Genomic DNA, 20776 nt, shown 5'->3' on the forward strand with positions numbered 1-20776 from the left:
CTTGCTAAGTAGCTGAGGCTGGCTCCAGCCCGCAATCCTCCTGTCTCAGCCTTCCAAGTATGTCTAGAGTTTTATAATAAATTATACAGTGATAATTGTAAGTTCCTAAACTTCTAATAAAAAAGAACTACAGGCCGGGCGTGGTGAAACACACTTGTAATACCGGCATTCAGGAGGCTGAGACTGGAGGATCGCGGCTCATGGACAGACTCACCTACTTAGTGAGGTCCTCCGCAACTTAGTGAGACCCTGTTTCAAAATAAAGAAATAGCCTGGCGTGGTGGCGCATGCTTGTAATCCCCATGCTTGGGAGGCAGAGACAGGAGGATCACACAGGTTGGAAGCCAGCACGTGCTGGCTTAAGAGACCCTGTTTCCAAATTAAAAAAATATAAAATTGGTCTGGGAGTGTAGCCCGGAGGTAGAAGGGCTTCCAGGAACCCCAGTACCACCAAAAAAAAATAATAATAATAAAAAATAGGGTAGATGTAACTCAAATGCCCCTGGGTTCCATCACCAGACCTAAAAAAAAAAAAGAACTACAAAATTACTGAAATCCACTTTTTATTTGGGATCATATCTACTCTTGCCCCTAAATAAATAAACTGTAAAAAAAAAAAAAAAAGTAAAGGGAAAGATACTTTTGATTTGGGCCACTAGGAAGCACCCTTAGGAGTGCACTGAGGCCCGGCCCACTGGAGCCCTTGCAGGAGGCACAGCTGTGGCAAGTAAGCTCTAGTTTCCCCAGTTCCTTGGACTTACTTCCTCAGGCTGTTGAGCACCATGATATTTGCATACATGTAGTATGAATAGTAAGTGTAAGATGGATTATTTTCCATTGTCCATTCCTGGGGTTTGGGACTCTTGGAGGAGAACATATGACCACTGTGTTTGGACTCATCATCCACGCTGTCAAAACCAGTGATCTGCAAAAAAGGGAGCCACGCTATGGGTTCAGTCCAGCAGCAGTGTCTCTGCCCTCCCATAAGCCTTCACTCCAAAGGCAAGGGCCAGACTGAAAGAGATGGACACCAGGAATCAGTCCCGGTCAGGTAGGGGAACAGCGCCGTGGAGGCCTGAGGGGCATGCTTACATGCTTGAGGAAGACACTGAGGTCTGGGTGAGCCTGAGGGTTGATGGTGGCCTCAAACACTGGCATGAAAATATTCTCCAGCATCTTTCCAAAGTGTGGAAGGAAATTCTTGGATCGGAACACATCACTAGAGGCAAGAATGGAGAGAATGTAGAGAGAAAAGAAGATTTTTAGGATAAATAGCCTTGTCTGAGGGAACCAGGGGTCCAAATGCCATGTACAGAAAAAAGACCTGGTATATTCACCCTCCATCCACTCGTGTATATTCTTGTGTGCCCACGAGCAGGGGTTCTGTTTGGGCTGGGCATAGGAAGCATAATTTTTTTTCTGGACCATGTGTCCCCATCTCTTCTACAACACCCTTTAGAGTAAGAAACTAAACTTTCAAAGCCGGGCGTGGTGACGCACACTTGTAATCCCCACGCTTGGGAGGCTGAGACAGGAGGATCGCATGGGTTTGAAGCCAGCCTCAGCTACTTAGTGAGGCTCTCAGCAACTTAGTGAGAACCTGTTTCCAAATAAAATATAAAAAAGGTCTGGGAGTATAGCCCGGAAGTAGAAAGCCTCTGGGTTCCACCCCCAGTACCACAAAAAAAAAAAAAAGAAAGAAAGAAACTAAACTTTCAGCTAGATATGGTGGCTGTAATCCCAGTACTTGGAAGGCTGAGATGAGGATTGCAAGTTCAAGGTCAGACTCAGCAATTTAGTGAGACACTGTTTCAAGTTAAAAAAAAAAAAAAAACCCTAAAAGGGCTGGGGGTGTAGCTTGGAGGTAGAATGCCCTAGGTTTAATCCTACTTCACACATACATACACACACACACACACACACACACACACACACACACACACACACACTCACACTTCTGATCTGTGGTAGGAACAAACTATAGCATTTTATCTCTGACAGCGTCTTTTCTAAGAAGTGACCAGTAATATTAACTAATTTAATCCTCATAACAACAAAGTGGGTGACTTTTTTACTTTTGAGGGACAATAAAATAAAGACACAGAGGAGAAATAAAATTTTCCCAATGTCCTACAACTAGAGTGGCCCAGCCAGTCCGGGTGCAGAGACCACACTCCTGACCATTACATTCTACTGCCTCTGCCCAACAATATTAGGAAGTACTACCCCAGTTGAAAAGCTACTTTTTTTTTTTTTTGCTTAAGAGACAGGATGAAATTCCTGCTTTGCCACAGGGCACATAGAGCACCCGGGTAGGTTGCCAGAGAGTATATGAACAAGTAAGTTAGATAACAGATCAATGATACTGAACAAAGTGAGAGAGAAACCACCCCTGCAGGCGGTGAGCGAGGCTGTGCTATGAAGGACACTGACTCCCTCTGTGCGCTCGGATGGTGGAGAAGTGCACTCGGATCGTGGAGTGCTGGGAGCTTGTGGGCGAGACAATCGGCCACACAGATCAGTACAGTTCAATGTGGGAAAGAATGAGCGGGACAGAGAGAAGACCAGGAGAGAGCATTGTACTAAGTGAGCATAGTTCTTAGAGCAGCTTAGTTATTTGGCTTCCAGCTAGAAGACTGAATTGAAATGATCGTCCACACTCCTGTCTGGTCCTAGTGCTGTACCCAGAGTGTGCAGAGCCAAGCACACAGGACCCGTTACTCAGTGCTGCTTCAACAGAGCTGATTTCTGCCCAGATGGGCAGCATATCCCCTGTTCAAGCGAGGAGGGAGGCCGGTGAGATGAGGGCAGCTTTAGGGTTTCCCACGGGCAGATACATACTAGATCCTAGGGACCTGGATCATCCAGGTCATGTTGGGGCAGTAGATGTGGTTGCCGACAAACCAGGAGGCGAGTTTGCTCCACTCCTCAGGACTGCGGCCGTAGATGGACAGGCGGGGCTCAGCGTGCTGGTACTTGGCCTCCACCAGGTCTGCACCCACCTCCTGCAAAGCCAAGAGAGGAGTCCAGAGCCAGAAACTCCCACAAGCCCCTCAGGGTCTACAGCTGTGGGATCTAGGGAGAGGAGATGGGTACTTAGAGGAACCAAGGACATAGAAAGAAATAGAAAAAAAAACTATCAAAAGTTAAGATCTACGGGAGATCTTGAGAGTTGAAGAGAATCTAGTGGGTATAAAAGAATCATAGAGGCTGGGCGTGGAGGCGCACACTTGTAATCCCAGTACTTGGGAGGCTGAGACAGGAGGATCGCGGTTCACGGCCAGCCTCAGCTACTTAGTGAGGCCCTTTGGAACTCAGTGAGACCCTGTTTCAAAATAAAGAATAAAAACTAGGGCTGGGGGTGTAGCTCGGAGGTAGAATGCCCTTGGGTTCAACCTCTAATACCGTAAAAAATAAAAATAAAAACAAATAAATTTAAAAAAATCATTAGAGTGGGTATTGCAGAAGAAATTCCTATGTGAATTTGTATAGTGCTTGGCCCCAGAGATAGCACCACACCTCTCCCTTCCTCCCTCCCTCTTTTTCTTCCCTCCTTCTATCGTCAAGAATCATGCCATGTACCATAGATCTGGTTGGTTCTCTCACCTTGATGATAGTGGCAAAATATTCCCCGTTGATGTAGTTGTCTGTCTTCAGGTAGAGGTCCCGCAGCTCACTGGCTCCCACGGGATTGTATTTGTCGTTGAACTTATCAAAACGCTGGAAGGTCTGGCGCCCCTGAGTCAGGAGACAAGAGCAGGAGTGTGTGACTATCAGAGCTGCCTGGACACAGGGAGCTGGGGGCTGGGCAAGAGGGGCTGTTTGCAGGGGAAGGGGTTGGGCTTCAAGAACTAAATTGGGGACAATTGACAGTAAGTGACGCTCACAATTGTCTGAGCTTTTAGTCAGTATGGCAATCCAAATAGCTACGAGGAATCCGAGAAGGAAAGACTTGTAGGTTCTGGGTAGGAGAGTGAAATTAGTGATATCTTTTCAACCTACCGCATGAACGTCCAGAGAATCAACAGTCAAGTCATACGGATGCATTTTTAATTTAGCAAAAAGCTCCTTTAGGGTCAGCTTCTTCTCTTTGGTGCTGTAGACCACTCTGTCAGCATCGATCTGATAAGATTTCTTTATAAAGCGCAGCAGATGTTTCTGGTTCATGCAGGCAGCTGCATGGATATGGGTGTCCACCTGTGCATATTCCGAGAAAGAAAAAACAGCCATCAGTCGTAGCAATATCACTACTCCATTAGAGGCTATGGTGTCTGCAAATCCTACCGTAGCAGGAGGAAGGGGTAAATAACTGGGATCTGAGCTGACGGCAGTGGAGACAACTCAGCAATAAAGAACCCTCGTGTGCCCTTTATGTACAAGAATGGGAGAGGTTTCACTAGACGTAGATATAATGCTTGCTTCTCCGTATACATGTACATCCAGTGTGGGTCCTACATTGGACCCAGAGAGAATTCCCCAGGGCCATTCTCCATCTCAAAAATGCAATTAGAAATAATGTTGTGGGCCAGTCATGGTGGCGCATGCTTGTAATCCCCGCGCTTGGGAGGCTGAGTCAGGAGGATTGCACGGGTTCGAAGCCAGCCTCAGCTACTCAGTGAGGCTTCCAGCAACTTAGTGAGACCCTGTTTCCAAATAAAATATGTTAAAAGGGTCTGGGAGTATAGGCCAGAGGTAGAAAGCCTCTGGGTTCCACCCCCAGTACCACCAAAAAAAAAAAAAAAAAAAGAAAGAAAGAAATAATGTTGCGGGCAGGTCATGGTGGCGCATGCTTGTAATCCCAGCATTTGGGAGGCGGAGACCAGAGGATTGAGGTTCAGGACAGACTCAGCTACTTAGCAAGACCCCTTGCAATTTAGTGACACCCTGTTTCAAAATAAAGAATAAAAAATAGGGCAGGGGTTGTAGCTCGGAGGTAGAATGCCCCTGGGTTCCATCCCCAGTACCACACACACAAAATAATAATGTTGCAGCTGGGTATAACAGCATATGTTTGTAATACAGGTAGTTGGGAGGCTGAGACAGGAGAATTGCAGGTTCGAGGGCAGACTCGGTAACACACCAAGATGCTCAGTACCAGGCGTGATAGTGCAGTTTTGTAATCCCAGCATTCGGGAGGCTGAGACAGGAGGACCGTGGTTGACGGCCAGATTCAGCTACTTAGTGAGGGCCCTTGTGAAATCAGTGAGACCCTGTTTCAAAATAAAGAATAAAAATGAGGGCTGAAGCCGGGCGTTGTGGCGCACACTTGTAATCCCCGCGCTTGGGAGGCTGAGACAGGAGGATCGCATGGGTTTGAAGCCAGCCTCAGCTACTGAGTGAGGCTCTCAGCAACTTAGTGCGACCCTGTTTCCAAATAAAATATAAATGTAGATCTGGGAGTATAGCACGAAGGTAGAAAGCCTCTGGATTCCACCCCAGTAGCTACCAAAAAAAAAAAAAAAAAAAAAAAAAGGGTTGAAGGTGTAGCTCAAAGGTAGAATGCCCCTGGATTCCATCCCTAGTACCACACACACACACAAAAAGATACTCAGCAACCTAGCAAGACCCTGTTTCCTGTTTCCAAACAATAAAATAAAAATGATTTGAGCTATAACTTGGAGGTAGAATGCCCCTGTGTTCAATCCCCAGTCACACGCACATGCACACACACACACACACACACACACACACGTGTACACACACATACACACGCACACATGTAATGTGCTACTTACCACAGTGTTCATCCCCAGCATCCCCAAAGAAGACAGGACTGAAATTAAAAAGCCATGACCGAGTATGACACTTATGTGGCAGAATTTTTTTTGGTGTGTTTGTTACTGGGAATTGAACCCAGGAGCATTCTACCTCTGAGTACGCCCCAGCCCTATTTTTTATTCTTTATTTTGAAACAAGGTCTCACTAAGTTGCAGAGGGCCTCACAAAGATAGCTGAGGCTGGCCATGAACCTGCAATTCTCCTGTCTCAGCCTCCAAAGTACTGGGATTACAAGTGTGCTCCATCACACCTGGCTGATATTTTTTCTTTTCTTTTTCTTTCTTTCTTTTCTCTTCTTTTTATTTAGTAAAGATTGAACTGAGGGGCTTTCTACCTCTGAGAGACACTCCCATACTCCCAGCTTTTTTTTTTTTTTTTTTTTTTCGGTACTGGGAATTGAACCCAAGGGCATTCTATCTCTGAGCGACACTCCTGGTCCTATTTTTTTTTTTTTTTTTCCGGTACTGGGAACGGAACCCAGGAGCATTCTACCTCCAAGCTACACCTTCAACCCTATTTTTTATTCTTTATGATGAAACAGGGTCTCATTGAGTTTTAAAGGACCTCACTAAGTAGTAGCTGAGGCTGTCTGTGAACCACGATCCTCCTGTCTCAGCCTCTCAAATGCTGGGATTACAAGCGTGCGCCACCACGCCCGGCTTTTTATTATTTATTTTGAAACAGGGTCTCACTAAGTTTCAAAGGGCCTAAGTAGCTGAGGCTGGCTGTGAACCTGTGATCCTCCTGTCTCAGCCTCCTAAATTACTGGGATTACAAGAGTGTGCCACCATGCCTGGATACCCAGCCCTTATTTATGCTTTTTGTGTGTGTGTGTGTGTGGTACTAGGGTTCCTGGAAACCCTTCTACCTCCGGGCTACACTCCCAGACCTATTTTATATTTTTATTTGGAAACAGGGTCTCTTAAGCCAGAGAGGCTGGCTTCGAACCGGCTTGATCCTCCGGTGTCAGCCTCCCAAGCACGGGGATTACAAGCATGCGTCACCACGCCCGGCTATGGTTTGTTTTGTCCAGTTGCTGAGAATCTCACTAAGTTCCTCAGGCTGTCCTGAACCTTTGATCTTCTTGTTTCACCCTCTCAAGTACTAGGATTACAGGTTTATAATTTTCTGTGTGTGTTACTGGGTATGGAACCCCGGGGGGTTTCTACCTCCAGGCTACACTCCCATACCTATTTTATATTTTATTTGAAAACAGGGTCTCACTGAGTTGCTGAGAGCCTAAGCAGCTGAGGCTGGCTTCGAACCTGTGCGATCCTCTTGTCCCAGCCTCCCAAGTCCTGGGATTACAGTCATGTGCCACCACGCCCGGCAGATTTATAATTTTTTATTCAAAAAAGATAATATAAGCCAGACGTGGTTGCACATGCTTGTAATCCCAGCATTCGGGAGGCTGAGATAGGAGGATTGCGGTTAGAGGACAGCCTCAGCTACTTCGTGAGGCCCTCTGCAACTCAGTGAGACCCTGTTTCAAAATAAAGAATAAATAGGTCTGGGAGTATAGCCCGGAGGTAGAAAGCCCCTGGGTTCCATCCCCAGTACCACCAAAAATTAAAAAAATAAAATAAAATAAAGAATAAAAAATAGGGGTTGGGGGTGTAGCTCGGAGGTCGAATGACCCTGGGTTCCATCTCCAGTACTGAAAAAAAAAAAAAAGAAAAACAAACAAACAAACAAAAAAAACCCACAAAAAAGATAGTATATCTTAGCCGGGCATGGTGGTGCACACTTGTAATCCCAGCATTTGGGCGGCTGAGACAGGAGGATCATGATTTGCAGACAGCCTCAGCTACTTAGTGAGGCCCTTCACAACTCAGTGAGACCCTGTTTCCAAATAAAGAATAAAAAATAGGGCTGGCAGTATAGCTCGTAGGTAGAATGCTCCTGGGTTTCATCCCCAGTACTGGGAAAAAAAAGATAATATATCTTAACACTATAGGTGTGGTGGCACATGCTTATAGTGCCAGTACTTGTAAGGCTGAGACCAGAGGATCACAGGTTTAAGGCCAGCATATAGTAACTTAGAAAGACCCTATTTCAAAATAAAAAAACACACCAAGCAATGTGTGAATGTATGAACATATCACTTTGAATCTCACTATGTTGTATAATTACCATATGCCAATAAAAGTATATTTTTTAAAAAGTCTTGCAGTGTAGCTCAGATGTAGAAGGCCCTAGGGTTCAATCCCCAGCATTCCTCCCTCTCCCCCCACATATAAAAGAATATGACATTTCTCTGGCGTATACTATAGAAATGGCAGTCTTAATCTTTTAGAAATCTATCCACTTTCACTAAAATCCATTAAGCCTGCAGATATTTTATATTAATCAGAAAATAATATTTTTCTTGTCCTTCTCAAGAAATCCTTAGATTAATGTTTTTGCCCAGAAATTACTTCTGAGTGATAAGTTGGGTCCCTCCCCTACGTGATCTCAGCAGCAGGAACAGGAGGCAGAACCCCAGAAGCCAGAAGCGGAGATATGGCGAGAATCCAGGTGCCTCGAGACTCCAAACATCAGCAGACTACAGATGTCACAAGAGAATCGGCATGCCTATAAAACATCGGTGCCTCCGATCCACCACGTGATTCGGCTGGCCAATCAGGACTATGTGCAACTCTCCAGACACGTGGCCCGGCCCGTCGGTCCCTTCCCCCATGGCCGGCTGACTTCCCGGAGGGTACTGGGGTTGGGACCGAATAAAGCAGCAGTGTCTGATAACCCGGTTGGTGTTTTTACCTCCCTCCTAAACTCCCTGACTCTGTTTCCAACCTTTCACTGAGCAGCTGACACGTTTACCTTCCTGCAGTTATAAAAATCTCGGTGGGGGTTGTTCTTTAGCTCCTTTAGCTCATCCATCTCGTTGAGCATCTGATGAACCTGGAACTTGGAAGACAGGAACTTCAGGCGCCGGTGCGTATAGGTCTTACTGTGAAGAATAAAATTACTTAATTCTAAAAAAGTCCAAGCATTTATTGAAAACAGTCATAATTTTTTTCTCTTCTTTTTTTTGTGGGTTTGGGGATGTAACCCAGGGGCATTTGACCTCTGAGCTATACCCCCTTCCCTATTTTGTATTTTTATTTTGAAACAGGGTCTCACTAAGTTGTGGAGGGCCTAAGTAGCTGAGGCTGTCTGTGAACCGTAATCCCAGCCTCCGAATGCTGGGATTACAAGCATGCGCTACCACGTCAGGCTGAAAACAGTCACAATTTTAAAACCATCTTTTTCACCCATAGAAAACAATGATTGAGACAAACATTTCGGGTTCTTCTATAGTATTGAGCTTCAGTGTTTCCTTAGAGTTGGACAAAATCACAAAGCAAGGCTTGGGAAGGCAGGCGGCTACAGTGTTTTTCAAAGTTAAGACCCCTGGGCTGGGTGTAATGGTTCACACCTATGAGGCTGGTACTTGTGAGGCTGAGACAGGAAGATCACAGGTTCATGGTCAGCCTCAGCAATTTAGCAAGATCCTGTTTCAAACTAAAAAAAAAAAAAAAAAAAAAAAAAAAAAAGCATTTTGGAGTAATGCCACATGCCTATAATCCCAGTACTTGGGAGGCTGAGACAAGAGGATCAAAGGTTCAAGGCCAGTCCCCTTCTGGAGACCCACAGCAGTTTAGCTAGATCCTGTTTTGCTAAACTGGGTATAGCTCAGAGGTAGAATGCCCTTAGTTCAATCCTCAGTACCTAAATAAGTAAATACATAAATAAAATAGGGCTGGAGTGGAATGCCCCTGCATTCAATTCCCAGTGCAAACAAAATGAAATAAAACAAAACAACAACAACAAAAAAGCGGGACGTGGTGGCGCACACTTGTAATTCCGGGATTCCGGAGGCTGTAACAGGAGGATCGCGGTTCGTGGACAGCCTCAGCTACTCAGTGAGGCCCTCTGCAACTCAGTGAGACCCGGTTTCAAAATAAAGAAAAATAAAAAAGAGCCGGGTGTGTGGCACATGCTTGTAAACACAGCACTTGAGAGGCTGAGACGGTTCGCTGCTAGCCTCAGCTACTTAGTGAGGCCCTTTACTGAAACCCTGTTTCCAAATAAAATATAAAATAGGTCTGGGAGTATAGCCTGGAGGTAGAAGAGCCCCTGGGTTCCACCCTCATTACCACATACACACATACACAAAAAGAATAAAAAGCCAGGCATGGTGGCACACACTTGTGATCCCAGCATTCAGGAGGCTGAGACCAGAGGATCGCATTGCGGTTCCCTCAGCTACTTAGTGAGACCCTGTTTCAAAATAAAGAATAAAATATAGGGCAGGGAGTGTAGCTCGGAAGTAGAATGCCCCGGGGTTCCATTCCCAGAACCGCAAAAAAAAAAAAAAAAAAAAAAAAAGAAAGAAAAAAAGAAAGAAAGAAGGGAGGGAGGGAGGGAAGGAAGGAAGGAAGGAAGGAAGGAAGGAAGGAAGGAAGGAAGGAAGGAAGGAAGGATTGATTAAAACCAGGTGTGGTGGTACACGCTTGTAATCCCAGTACTTGGGAGGCTGAGATAGGAAGATCACACAGGTTCGAAGCCGGCCTCAGCTATTTAGTGAGCCTCTCAGCAACTTAGTGACACCCTGTTTCCAAATAAAATATAAAATAGGTCTGGATGTATAGCCTAGAGGCACAAGGCCCCTGGGTTCCATCCCCAGTACCACCAAAAATAAAAATAAAAAATAAAAAATAGGGCTAGGGGTGTAGCTCAGAGGTAAAATGCCCCTGGATTCAATCCTCAATACCAAAAACAAACAAACAAACAAAAAACAAAAAAAAGTTAAGGGCCCCAGTTTTACAGTCAGCACATTTATGACTTTGGGCAAGTTACTTAACTAGCCAAAGTTTCAGCTCATAAAAACTGTAATTATAAACTGGGCATGATGACACATGCCTGTAATCCCAATACTTGGGAATCTGAGATAGGAGACTTGCAGAATTAGAACCAGCTCATGGTAATTTAGCCAGACCCTATTTCATAATAAAATAAATTTAAAAAAGGTCTGTGGGTATAGCTAGGAGGTACAATGCCCCTGGGTTTAATCCTGAGTGGCCCAAATAAAATAGTTGTAATTATAAAAATACTTCATAGACCAATTGTGAGGAGAAGAAAAACATAATGTGCATGAAGGGTTTAATATAGTATTTGAACATAGCAGGTGTTTAGTAAATGCTCTTACTACCAATAGTGGTAGCCCTAATTCTTGTTTAGGGCTAAACACTAAACACTTACACTGGTCCTTGGGCAATTAAAGCAAGCAAAAAATTCATATCATCTAAGAAGTCATCCAGATTAGGGTAGGGATATGGTTTGGGCTCATCTTTGCTGGCAGCTGCTTCGTTAGGATAGATGTAAACTACACCGTCTTTCATTTTGAGGTGATAGCCCAGGTTTGCAGGAAGGTCATCTGTTCGGAAGGGGTCTTCTCCCTTCTTCGGAGGAGGGGTAAAGACTTTTTCAATAAAACACAAAATAATATATTAGCACACAGGATGAGTGACCATGTAAAAATAATCCAAATACAAACTACTACAAAATCTTATTTGTTTGGCATTCCATACTTTACAAGTTATAACTATCCAACTTTTTTTGTGTGTGTGTGTGGTACTGGGGTGCAACCCAGAGGCTTCCTACTTCCGGGCTATACTCCCAGACCTATTTTATATTTTTATTTGGAAACGGTCTCACTAAGTTGCTGAGAGCCTCACTAAGTAGCTGAGGCTGGTTTTGAACCTGTGTGATCCTCCTGTCTCAGCCTCCCAAGCGTTGGGATTACAAGCGTGAGCCACCATGCCTGGCTATAACTATCCAACTTTATTCAAATTTTTTTTGTGTGTGTATGTATATAATACTAGGGATTGAACCTAGAGGCATTCCGAGCTACACCCTTAGCTCAATTTTAGTTCTCATGTGGATACACGATTTTGCTAGGTTGCTGAGAGCCTCACTAAATTGCTGAGGCTGGCTTTGAATCTGTGATCCTCCTGACTCAGCCTTACAAGTACTGGTATTACAGTCATGTGACTCCGTGTCTAGGTCAATTTTATTTAATTTGTCTACTCAATAAGTATATTTTCACATTAATTTTCAAAGGTGACTAAACTTGTAATGTAAATAGCTACAAGAATAATATTTTCAGCTGGGCATTGTGGCGCACATGTAATCCCATTACTTGAAAGGTTTAGATAGGAGGATTGCAGGTTGAGGCCAGTCTCGACGACTCAGTGAGGCCCTTTGCAACCTGAGACCCTGTTTCAAAATAAAGAATGAAAAATAGAGCCGGGCGTGGTGGCACACACTTGTAATCCCCGCGCTTGGGAGGCTGAGACAGGAGGATTGCACGGGTTCGAACCCAGCCTCAGCTACTTAGTGAGGCTCTCAGCAACTTAGTGAGACCCTGTCTCCAAATAAAATATTTTTTAAAAAAAGGTCTGGGAGTATAGCCTGGAAGTAGAAAGCCTCTGGGTTCCAGCCCCAGTACCACCAAAAAAAAAAAAAAAAAAAAAAAAAAAAAAAAAAAAAAAAAAATTAAAAATAGGGCAGGGGTGTAGCTTGGTGGTAGAATGCCCCTGGGTTCAATCCCCATTACTGCTAATAATAATAGTCTCTTTCGCTATGGCCCGTGGTACAGGCAGGATGGGCAGATGCCGCGGTCTTTGTACTGCCAAGAAGCTCCTTAGTCACCGACGGGACCAGCAGTGACATGATAAACAGTACAAGAAAGCCCATTTGGGTACAGCCCTGAAGGCCAACCCTTTTGGTGGTGCTTCCCATGCTTGTAATCCCAGCATTCAGGAGGCTGAGACCTGAGGATTGCAGTTTGCTGACAGCCTCAGCTATTTAGTGAGGCCACCTGCAACTCAGTGAGACCCTGTTTCAAAATAAAGAATAAAAAATAGGAGCCAGGCGTGGTGGCACACGCTTGTAATCCCAGCATTTGGGAGGCTGAGACAGGAGGATTGCGGTTCATGGACAGCCTCAGCTACTTAGTGAGGCCCTTTGCAACTCAGAGAGAACCTGTTTCAAAATATAGAACAAAGCTGGGCGTGGTGGTGCACGCTTATAATCCCAGCATTTGGGAGGCTGAGACCGGAGGATTGCGGTTCGAGGACAGCCTCACCTACTTAGTGAGGCCCTCTGCAACTCAGTGAGACCCAGTTTCAAAATAAAGAATAAAAAATTGGGCAGAGGCATTTGACCTCCCTCTGGGTTCCAGCCCCAGACCCGCAAAAAATAAAAATAAATAAATAGATAGAATAAAAATAGAGCTGGGGGTGTAGCTTGGAGGTAGAATGCCCCTGGGTTCCATTCCCAGTACCATAAATAAATAAATAAATAAATAAATAAATAAATAAATAAATAAATGAATGAATGAAATAGAGCTTGGGCCAGGTATTGTGGGGCACAGCTACTTGGGAGGGTGAGACAGGAGGATCACAGGTTTGCAGCCAGCCTCAGCCACTTAGGCTATCAGCAACTTAGTGAGACCCTATTTCAAAGTAAAAAATAAAATTGGGCTGAGGGTGTATGTAGCTCAGAGGCAGAATACCCTGGGTTCAATCCCAGTACTAAAAGAGAAGAAGAAAAAGAAGGAGAAGGAAGAAGAAAAAGAAGAAGAAAGAAGGAGGAGGAGGAAGAGGAAGAGGAGGAAGAGGAGAAGGAGGAGGAGGAAGAGGAAGAGGAGGAGGAAGAGGAGGAGGTCGGGCGTAGTAGCACATGCTTGTAATCCCAGCATTCGAGACCAGAGGATCATGGTTCGTTGACAGCCTCAGATACTTAGTGAGGTCCTTTGCAACTCAGTGAGACCCACGTTCAAAATAAATAACAAAAAATAGGACTGGAGAGCCGGGTGTGGTGAGACCCTGTTTTCATATAAAGTATAAAAAAGGTCTGGGAGTATAGCCTGGAGATAGAAAAGCCCCTGGATTCCACCCCCAGTACCACACACACACACACACACACACACACACACACACACACACAAAATAGGGCAGGAGGTGTAACTCAGAGGTAGAATGCCCCAGTTCCATCTCTAGTACTGAAAAAAAAAAAAAAAAAGCCAGGCATGGTGGCACACGCTTGTAATCCCCACACTTGGGAGGCGGAGACAGGAAGATCAGAAGATCTCGCAGGTTCGAAGCCAGCCTCAGCTGGCTTAAGAGACCCTGTTTCCAAATAAAATATAAAATAGGTCTGGGAGTGTAGCCTGGTGGTAGAAGGCCTCTGGATTCCATTCCCAGTACCACCAAAAAAAAAAAAAAAAAAAAGAGTTTGGATCTTTGCCTTATTGATTGAGTTTATTTTTTTGTAGTGGGACTTGAACCCAGGGCATTCTACCTCTGAGCAATGTTCCCGGCCCTACTTTTTAAATTTTGAAACAGAGTCTCACAAAGTTGCTGAGGACCTCACTAAATTCCTGAGGCTGGCCTTGAACCTCTGATCCTCCTGTGTTAACCTCCCAAAGTGCTGGGACTATAGGTGTGCACCACCACATCTGGTTCTTCCCTTATTTAAACCAACCTTCTTTATTAGTCTTAATTTTGAGTCTTTTTAAAAATAGACTATTTTAGGAGCAGTTTGGGGTAAACAGAAAAATGGAGGGGAAAATACAGTTTACATATACTGCCCCAATACATAGCCTCCCCATTATCAGAATTCTACATCCACATGGTATGTTTGTTATAATTGATGCAGCATTCATTTGTATAATTGATATTGTATATCCTATAAGGTTTTTTGTGTGTGGTACTGGAACTAGAACCCATTTTCTACTTTGCAATTCAGTGAGACCCTGTTTTAAAATAAAGAATAAATAATAGGGCTGGGGGTGTAGCTCAGAGGTAGAATGTCCCTGGGTTTCATCTCCAGTACTAAAAAAAAAAAAAGAAAAGAAAGAAAAGAAATATAAATGCCTAAGCCAGGTATAGTAGTGCACACTTGTAATCCCAGTACTTGGAATCCCAGTACTTAGAAGAAAAGGAGTAGCCTTTTCTACTCCCAGACCTATTTCATACTTTATTTGGAAACAGGGTCTCACTGAGTTGCTGAGAGCCTCACTAAGTGGCTGAGGCTGGCTTTGAACCTGTGTGATCCTCCTGTCTCAGTCTCCCAAGCGCAGGGATTACAAGCGTGCGTCACCACACCTGGCTATCCTATAAGTTTTGCCGAGTGGCATGCATCCACCCTTAAAGTATCATAGAAAATAATTTCACTCCCCTAAAAGCCCTTTGTGATCCACCAAAAGTGGTTTTAACGTTAAGGAAGATATAATATTAATTCTTATTACACGAGTTATAATCTTTACCATAATTATATGTTTGCAACCTGTTAAGCATATACAATTTCCACTAAAGGAATGGAGGAGAGGGGGATGAAACTGATAAATGTTCCCTTCTCTCCACTGCAACAATTTCAGCCTAAGAAGGCCGAGAACACTTTCCACACTGTCAGAGATTACAGGCCCTCATGCCTTTACTTTCAACAAGGGTGCTCATTCCAGTCTCTTTCCTGCTGTGCTTAAGAACACAAGATGTCCTGTCCACAAGTGAAGTCTAAAGCGACTGACCGGAGTGAGAAAAATAATAAAGAAACAGTTTGCACATTTCCTGTTCAAAACTGAGAGACAAGAAACATGAAATAAGAAAAACAATAAATAGCCATGTTAAATATCAGTTTGCAAGTTCTCATACTCATTTAGAGAAAGTGTACTTTAAGGGAAACAAAGGCAAGACAAACGTGTGTGTGTGTGTGTGTGTGTGTGTGTGTGTGTGTGTGTGTGTGTTACTGGGGGTGGAACCCAGGGGCTTATTACCTTCGGGGTATACTGCCAGACCTATTTTGCTGAAAGCCTCACTCAGTAGATGAGGCTGACTTTTTTTTTTTTTTTTTGGTGGTACTGGGGCTGGAACCCAGAGGCTTTCTACCTCCAGGCTATACTCCCAGACCTTTTTTATATTTTATTTGGAAACAGGGTCTCACTAAGTTGCTGAGAGCCTCACTAAGTAGCTGAGGCTGGCTTCGAACCCGTGCGATCCTCCTGTCTCAGCCTCCTAAGCGTGGGGATTACAAGCGTGCGCCACCACTCCCGGCCAAGACAGACATCTTAAATGTCAATGTTAGAGAGGATGGGTAGGCCAGTGTTCCAAACTGAACACGGTTTTTGGTTTTTTTTTCCAGTATTGCGGATGAAACCCAGGGCATTCTACCTCCGAGCTATGCCCCTTACCACCTCCCACTTTTTTTGAACCTGGGACATTCTACCTCAGATCTATACTCTCAGCCATATATATATATTTTATTCTTTATTTTGAAACATGGTCTCACTGAGTTGCAAAGGGCCTCACTAAGTAGCTGAGGCTGGCTGCAAACCCAGAGCCTCCTGTCTCAGCCTCCCAAATGCTGGGATTACAAGGGTGTGCCATTACACCTGGCTCTTGACACATGTTTAACATAATTTTTATTTTTTTTATTTTTTAAATTAATTAATTTTTTTGCGGGTCTGGGGATGGAACCCAGGGGCATTCAACCGCTGAGCTACACCCCCTGTTCCATTTTTATTTTTTATTTTGAAACTGGGACTCACTATGTTGCAAAGGGCATAAATAGCTGAGACTGTCCGTGAACCGCAATCCTCCAGTCTCTGCCTCCTAAATGCTGGGATTACAAGCGTGCGCCACCACGCCCGGCTCCTAACATAATTTAAAAAAAAATTTTTTTGAGCCGGGCGTGGTGGTACACGCTTGTAATCCCCGCACTTGGGAGGCTGAGACTGGAGGATCACACGGGTTCGAAGCCAGCCTCAGCTACTTAGTGAGGCTCTCAGCAGCTTAGTGAGACTCTCTTTCTAATAAAATATAAAATAGGTCTGGGAGTATAGCCCGGAGGTAGAAAGCCTCTGTGTTCCACCCCCAGTGCCACCAAAAAAAAAAAAATTTTTTTGGTACTGTAGGTTGAACCCAGGAGGACCTCACTAAGCAGCTGAGGTTGGCCAGGAACCTGCAATCCTCCTTGTCTCAGCCTTCCAAGTACTGGGATTACAAGTGTGCACTACTATACCTGGCTTAGGCATTTATATTTCTTTTCTTTTCTTTCTTCTTCTTTTTTTTTTTTTTTTGTAGTACTGGAGATGAAACCCAGGGGCATTCTACCTCTGAGCTACACCCCCAGCCCTATTATTTATTCTTTATTTTAAAACAGGGTCTCACTGAATTGCAAAGGGCCTTACTACCTTCAAGCTCCCAGCCTGTGTGTGTGTGTGTGTGTGTGTGTGTGTGTGTGTGTGTGTGTGAGTGTGTGTGTGTGTGTGTTACTGAGAAATTGAAAATTGAAGCCAGGGACATTCCAACTTTGAGTTATACTCCCATCTTATTTATTTATTTATTTTGTGTTTATTTATTGAAACAGGGAAACAGGGTCTTGCTAAGGCTTGTCTTGAACCTGTGATCTTGCTGTCTCAGCCTCACAAATACTGGGATTACAGGTGTGTGCCACCAGACCTGGTTCATTTTTTTTTTTTATAAATGGAACATATTGAAAGTGGTGTACATTTAGATTGTGCTTCATGCCCTTCTCCCTCCATTTCCCTTCCCCCCTCCCACTAGAGAGTGTCCAGGTTCACCATGTTATATTTATACTATTACACATATTCGTATGTACTCTCCTATCCTTCCATTCAAGCTTTGCTGACATTTCCCCTCCATCATCTGGAGTCCCTCTGGTATTACCACTACTCCCTAGCTTGGGCATATTAGAGAAAACATATGTCCCTTCTCTTTCTGTGTTTGACTAATCTCACTTAACATAATGTTCTCCAGTTCCTTCTATCTTCTTGCAAATGCTATTATTTTATCCTTCTTTATAGCTGAATAGAATTCCATTGTGTGGACCTGGTTCATTTTTTATTATAAAACAGGGTCTTGCTAAATTGTTCAGTCTCAAACTGGGCGTGGTGGCACACGCTTGTAATCCCAGCATTTGGGAAGCTGAGACAGGCGGATCACAGTTCACAGACAGCCTCAGCTACAACTTAGTAAGGCCCTTTGCAACTCAGGGAGACCCTGTTTCCAAATAAAGAATAAAAAATAGGGCTGGGGGTGTAGCTCAGAGATAGAATGCCCCTGGATTCCATCCCTCATACCGCAGAATAAATAAAATAAATAAGTAAATTGCTCAGTCTCACTAAGTTGCTGAGGCTGGCCTTGAACCTGCCATTCTCTGGTTTCAGTCTCCCAAGTACTGGAATTACAGTTGTGTGCTACCACACCTTGCTTTAACATGATCTCAATATTAAAAGGAACAACAGAGAAGAGGCTGCAAAATTTGAGATCTTTAATAACATGACAATTCAGAAGGTTAAATATCTAAAATATTTGTCTCCTCAGAAATTTTGGTTCTAGGCGTATAATCCTAAAGATGTAAGACGGAAATAAATTGTTTGTTTTGGTAGTGGTACTGGGGATAAAACCCAGGAGCATTCTACCTCCAAGCTATACTCCCAGACCTATTTCATTATTTTGTTTAGAAACAGGGGTCTCAGTAGGTTGCAGGTGACCCTACTAAATTGCTGAGGCTGGCCATGAACCTGCATTCCTTCTGCCTCAGCCTCCCGAGTACTGGGATTATAAGCATGAGCTATCATGCCCGGTTAGAAATAAGTTTTTAAAAATTAGAAATCTAGCCGGGCATGGTGGCACACGTTTGTAATCCCAGTACTTTGGAGGCTGAGACAGGAGGATCACAGGTTCAAAGCCAGCCTCAGCAGCTTAGTGAGGCTCTCAGCAACTTAGTGAGACCCTGCTTCCAAATAAAATATAAAAATAGTTCTGGGGATATAGCCCAGAGGTGGAAGGCCCCTGGGTTCCACCCCCAGTACCAAAATATAAAATAATAAAAATAAACTGGGTGTGGTGATGCACGCTTGTAATCCCCGCGCTTGGGAGGCTGAGAAAGGAGGATCACACAGGTTCGAAGCCAGCCTCTGCTGGTTTAAGAGACCCTGTTTCCAAATAAAAAATATAAAGAAGGTCTGGGAGTCTAGCCTGGAGGTAGAAGGCCCCTGGGTTCCATCCCTAGTACCACAAAAAATAAAAAATAAAAATTAGAAATCTAAAGCTGGGCATCGCCGGGCATAGTGGTGCTTGTAATCCCCGGGTTTCGGAGGCTGAGACATGAGGATCGCACAGGTTCAAAGTCAGCCTCAGCTGCTTAGTGAGGCTCTCAGCAACTTGGTGAGACCCTGTTTCCAAATAAAACATTAAAAAAAAAAGTCTGGGAGTATAGCCTGGAGGTAGAAAGCCCCTGGGTTCCACCCCCAGTACCATACACACACACACACACACACACACACACACACACACACACAAAAGAAATCTAAAGCCAGGCGTGGTGGCACATGCTTGTAATCCCAGTATTTGGGAGGTTGAGATAAGAGGATTGTGGTGTGTGGACAGCTTCAGCTACTTAGTGAGGCCCTTTCCAATTCAGTGAGACCCTGTTTTAAAATAAAGAATAAATAATAGGGCTGGGGGTGTAGCTCAGAGGTAGAATGTCCCTGGGTTTCATCTCCAGTACTACAAAAAAGAAAAAAAAAGAAAAAAAAAGAAAAGAAAGAAAAGAAATATAAATGCCTAAGCCAGGTAGTGCACACTTGTAATCCTAGTACTTGGAAGGCTGAGACAGGAGGATCGCAGGTTCCTGGCCAACCTCAGCTGCTTAGTGAGGTCCTCCACAACTTAGACTGTTTCCAAATAAAGAATAAAAAATAGGCCCAGGAGTATAGCTTGGAGGTAGAATGCCCCTAGGTTCAATCCCCAGTTTCGCAAAAAAAAAAAAAAAGAAAGAAAGAAAGAAAGAAAGAAAGAAAGAAAGAAAGAAAGAAATCTAAATAACTTAATAGGAATTGTTTGACTCAATTATGATACAGCAAATAATATGACATAAATCTATAAAATATTAATTAATTAATTTTGATACTGGGGATTGAACCCAGAGGCATTCTACCTCCAAAATGCACCCCTAGCCCGATTTTATTTCTTTTTTTCCCCCCATACTGGAGATGGAACCCAGGGGCATTCAACCTCCGAGCTACACCCCCTGCTCTATTTTTTATTCTTTATTTTGAAACAGGGTCTCACTAAGTTGCAGAGGGTCTCACTGAGTGGCTGAGGCTAGCCATAAACCACAATCCTCTGATCTCAGACTTCCGAATGCTGGGATTACAAGTGTGCACCACCATCCCCAGCTTTGATTTTATTTCTTTTTTTTTTTTTTTTTTTTTTTGTGGTGGTACTGGGGTTCCTGGAAGCCCTTCTATCTCCGGGCTACACTCCCAGACCTATTTTTACATTTTTATTTGGAAACAGGGTCTCCTAAGCCAGCGCGTGCGGCTAGCTTCGAACCTGCGCGATCCTCCTGTCTCTGCCTCCCAAGCGCGGGGATTACAAGCGTGCGCCACCATGCCCGGCTTGATTTTATTTCTTATTAGGAAACAGAATCTCATTAGGTTGATTAGGGGCTCATTAAGTTGCCAGTGCTGGATTTGAACCTGTGATCCTCCTATCTCAGCCTCCCAAGTACTAGAATTACATGTGTGCACCACCATACCCAGCATAAAATCTGATTATTTAAAAATGTGCTTTAAGCCAGGAGTGGTGGTAAATGCTTGTAATCCCAATATTTGGGAGACTGAGATAGGAAAATCGCAGGTTTGTGGCCAGCCTCAGCTACTTAATGAGGCCCTCCACAACTTAGTGAGACCCTGTTTCAAAATAAAGTATAATAATAATAAAAATAGATCTGGTAGTATAGCTTGGAGATAGACTGTCCCTGGGTTCAATCCCCAATATGGGGGGAAAAAATCTTTATATAAGGCAGAAAGTTAAAACTGAGATATGAAATAAAATTCTATGGAAAGTTAGAAATAATTTACTTGTGTGTGTGTGTGTGTGTGTGTGTGTGTGTGTGTGTGGTACTGGGGGTGGAACCCAGA

At 44.0% G+C, this 20776-nt stretch overlaps 1 protein-coding gene across 1 annotated transcript in view; it reads right to left on the reverse strand.

Annotated features, from left to right (window-relative positions):
* Window positions 1-20776, reverse strand: part of AMPD1 (adenosine monophosphate deaminase 1) — a gene marked incomplete at both ends in the record, with an annotated part of 44799 nt that overhangs the window by 4181 nt on the left and 19842 nt on the right. The window contains 7 exons of the mRNA XM_080691715.1: window positions 762-925; window positions 1093-1219; window positions 2842-3005; window positions 3607-3738; window positions 4003-4197; window positions 8599-8728; window positions 11023-11242. Coding sequence (XP_080547841.1) covers window positions 762-925; window positions 1093-1219; window positions 2842-3005; window positions 3607-3738; window positions 4003-4197; window positions 8599-8728; window positions 11023-11242 — 1132 coding nt within the window. The remainder of the gene's footprint in view (window positions 1-761; window positions 926-1092; window positions 1220-2841; window positions 3006-3606; window positions 3739-4002; window positions 4198-8598; window positions 8729-11022; window positions 11243-20776) is intronic.

Source organism: Muscardinus avellanarius, assembly GCF_963383645.1.
Source record: "Muscardinus avellanarius genome assembly, chromosome: 3".
NCBI lineage: Eukaryota > Metazoa > Chordata > Mammalia > Rodentia > Gliridae > Muscardinus > Muscardinus avellanarius.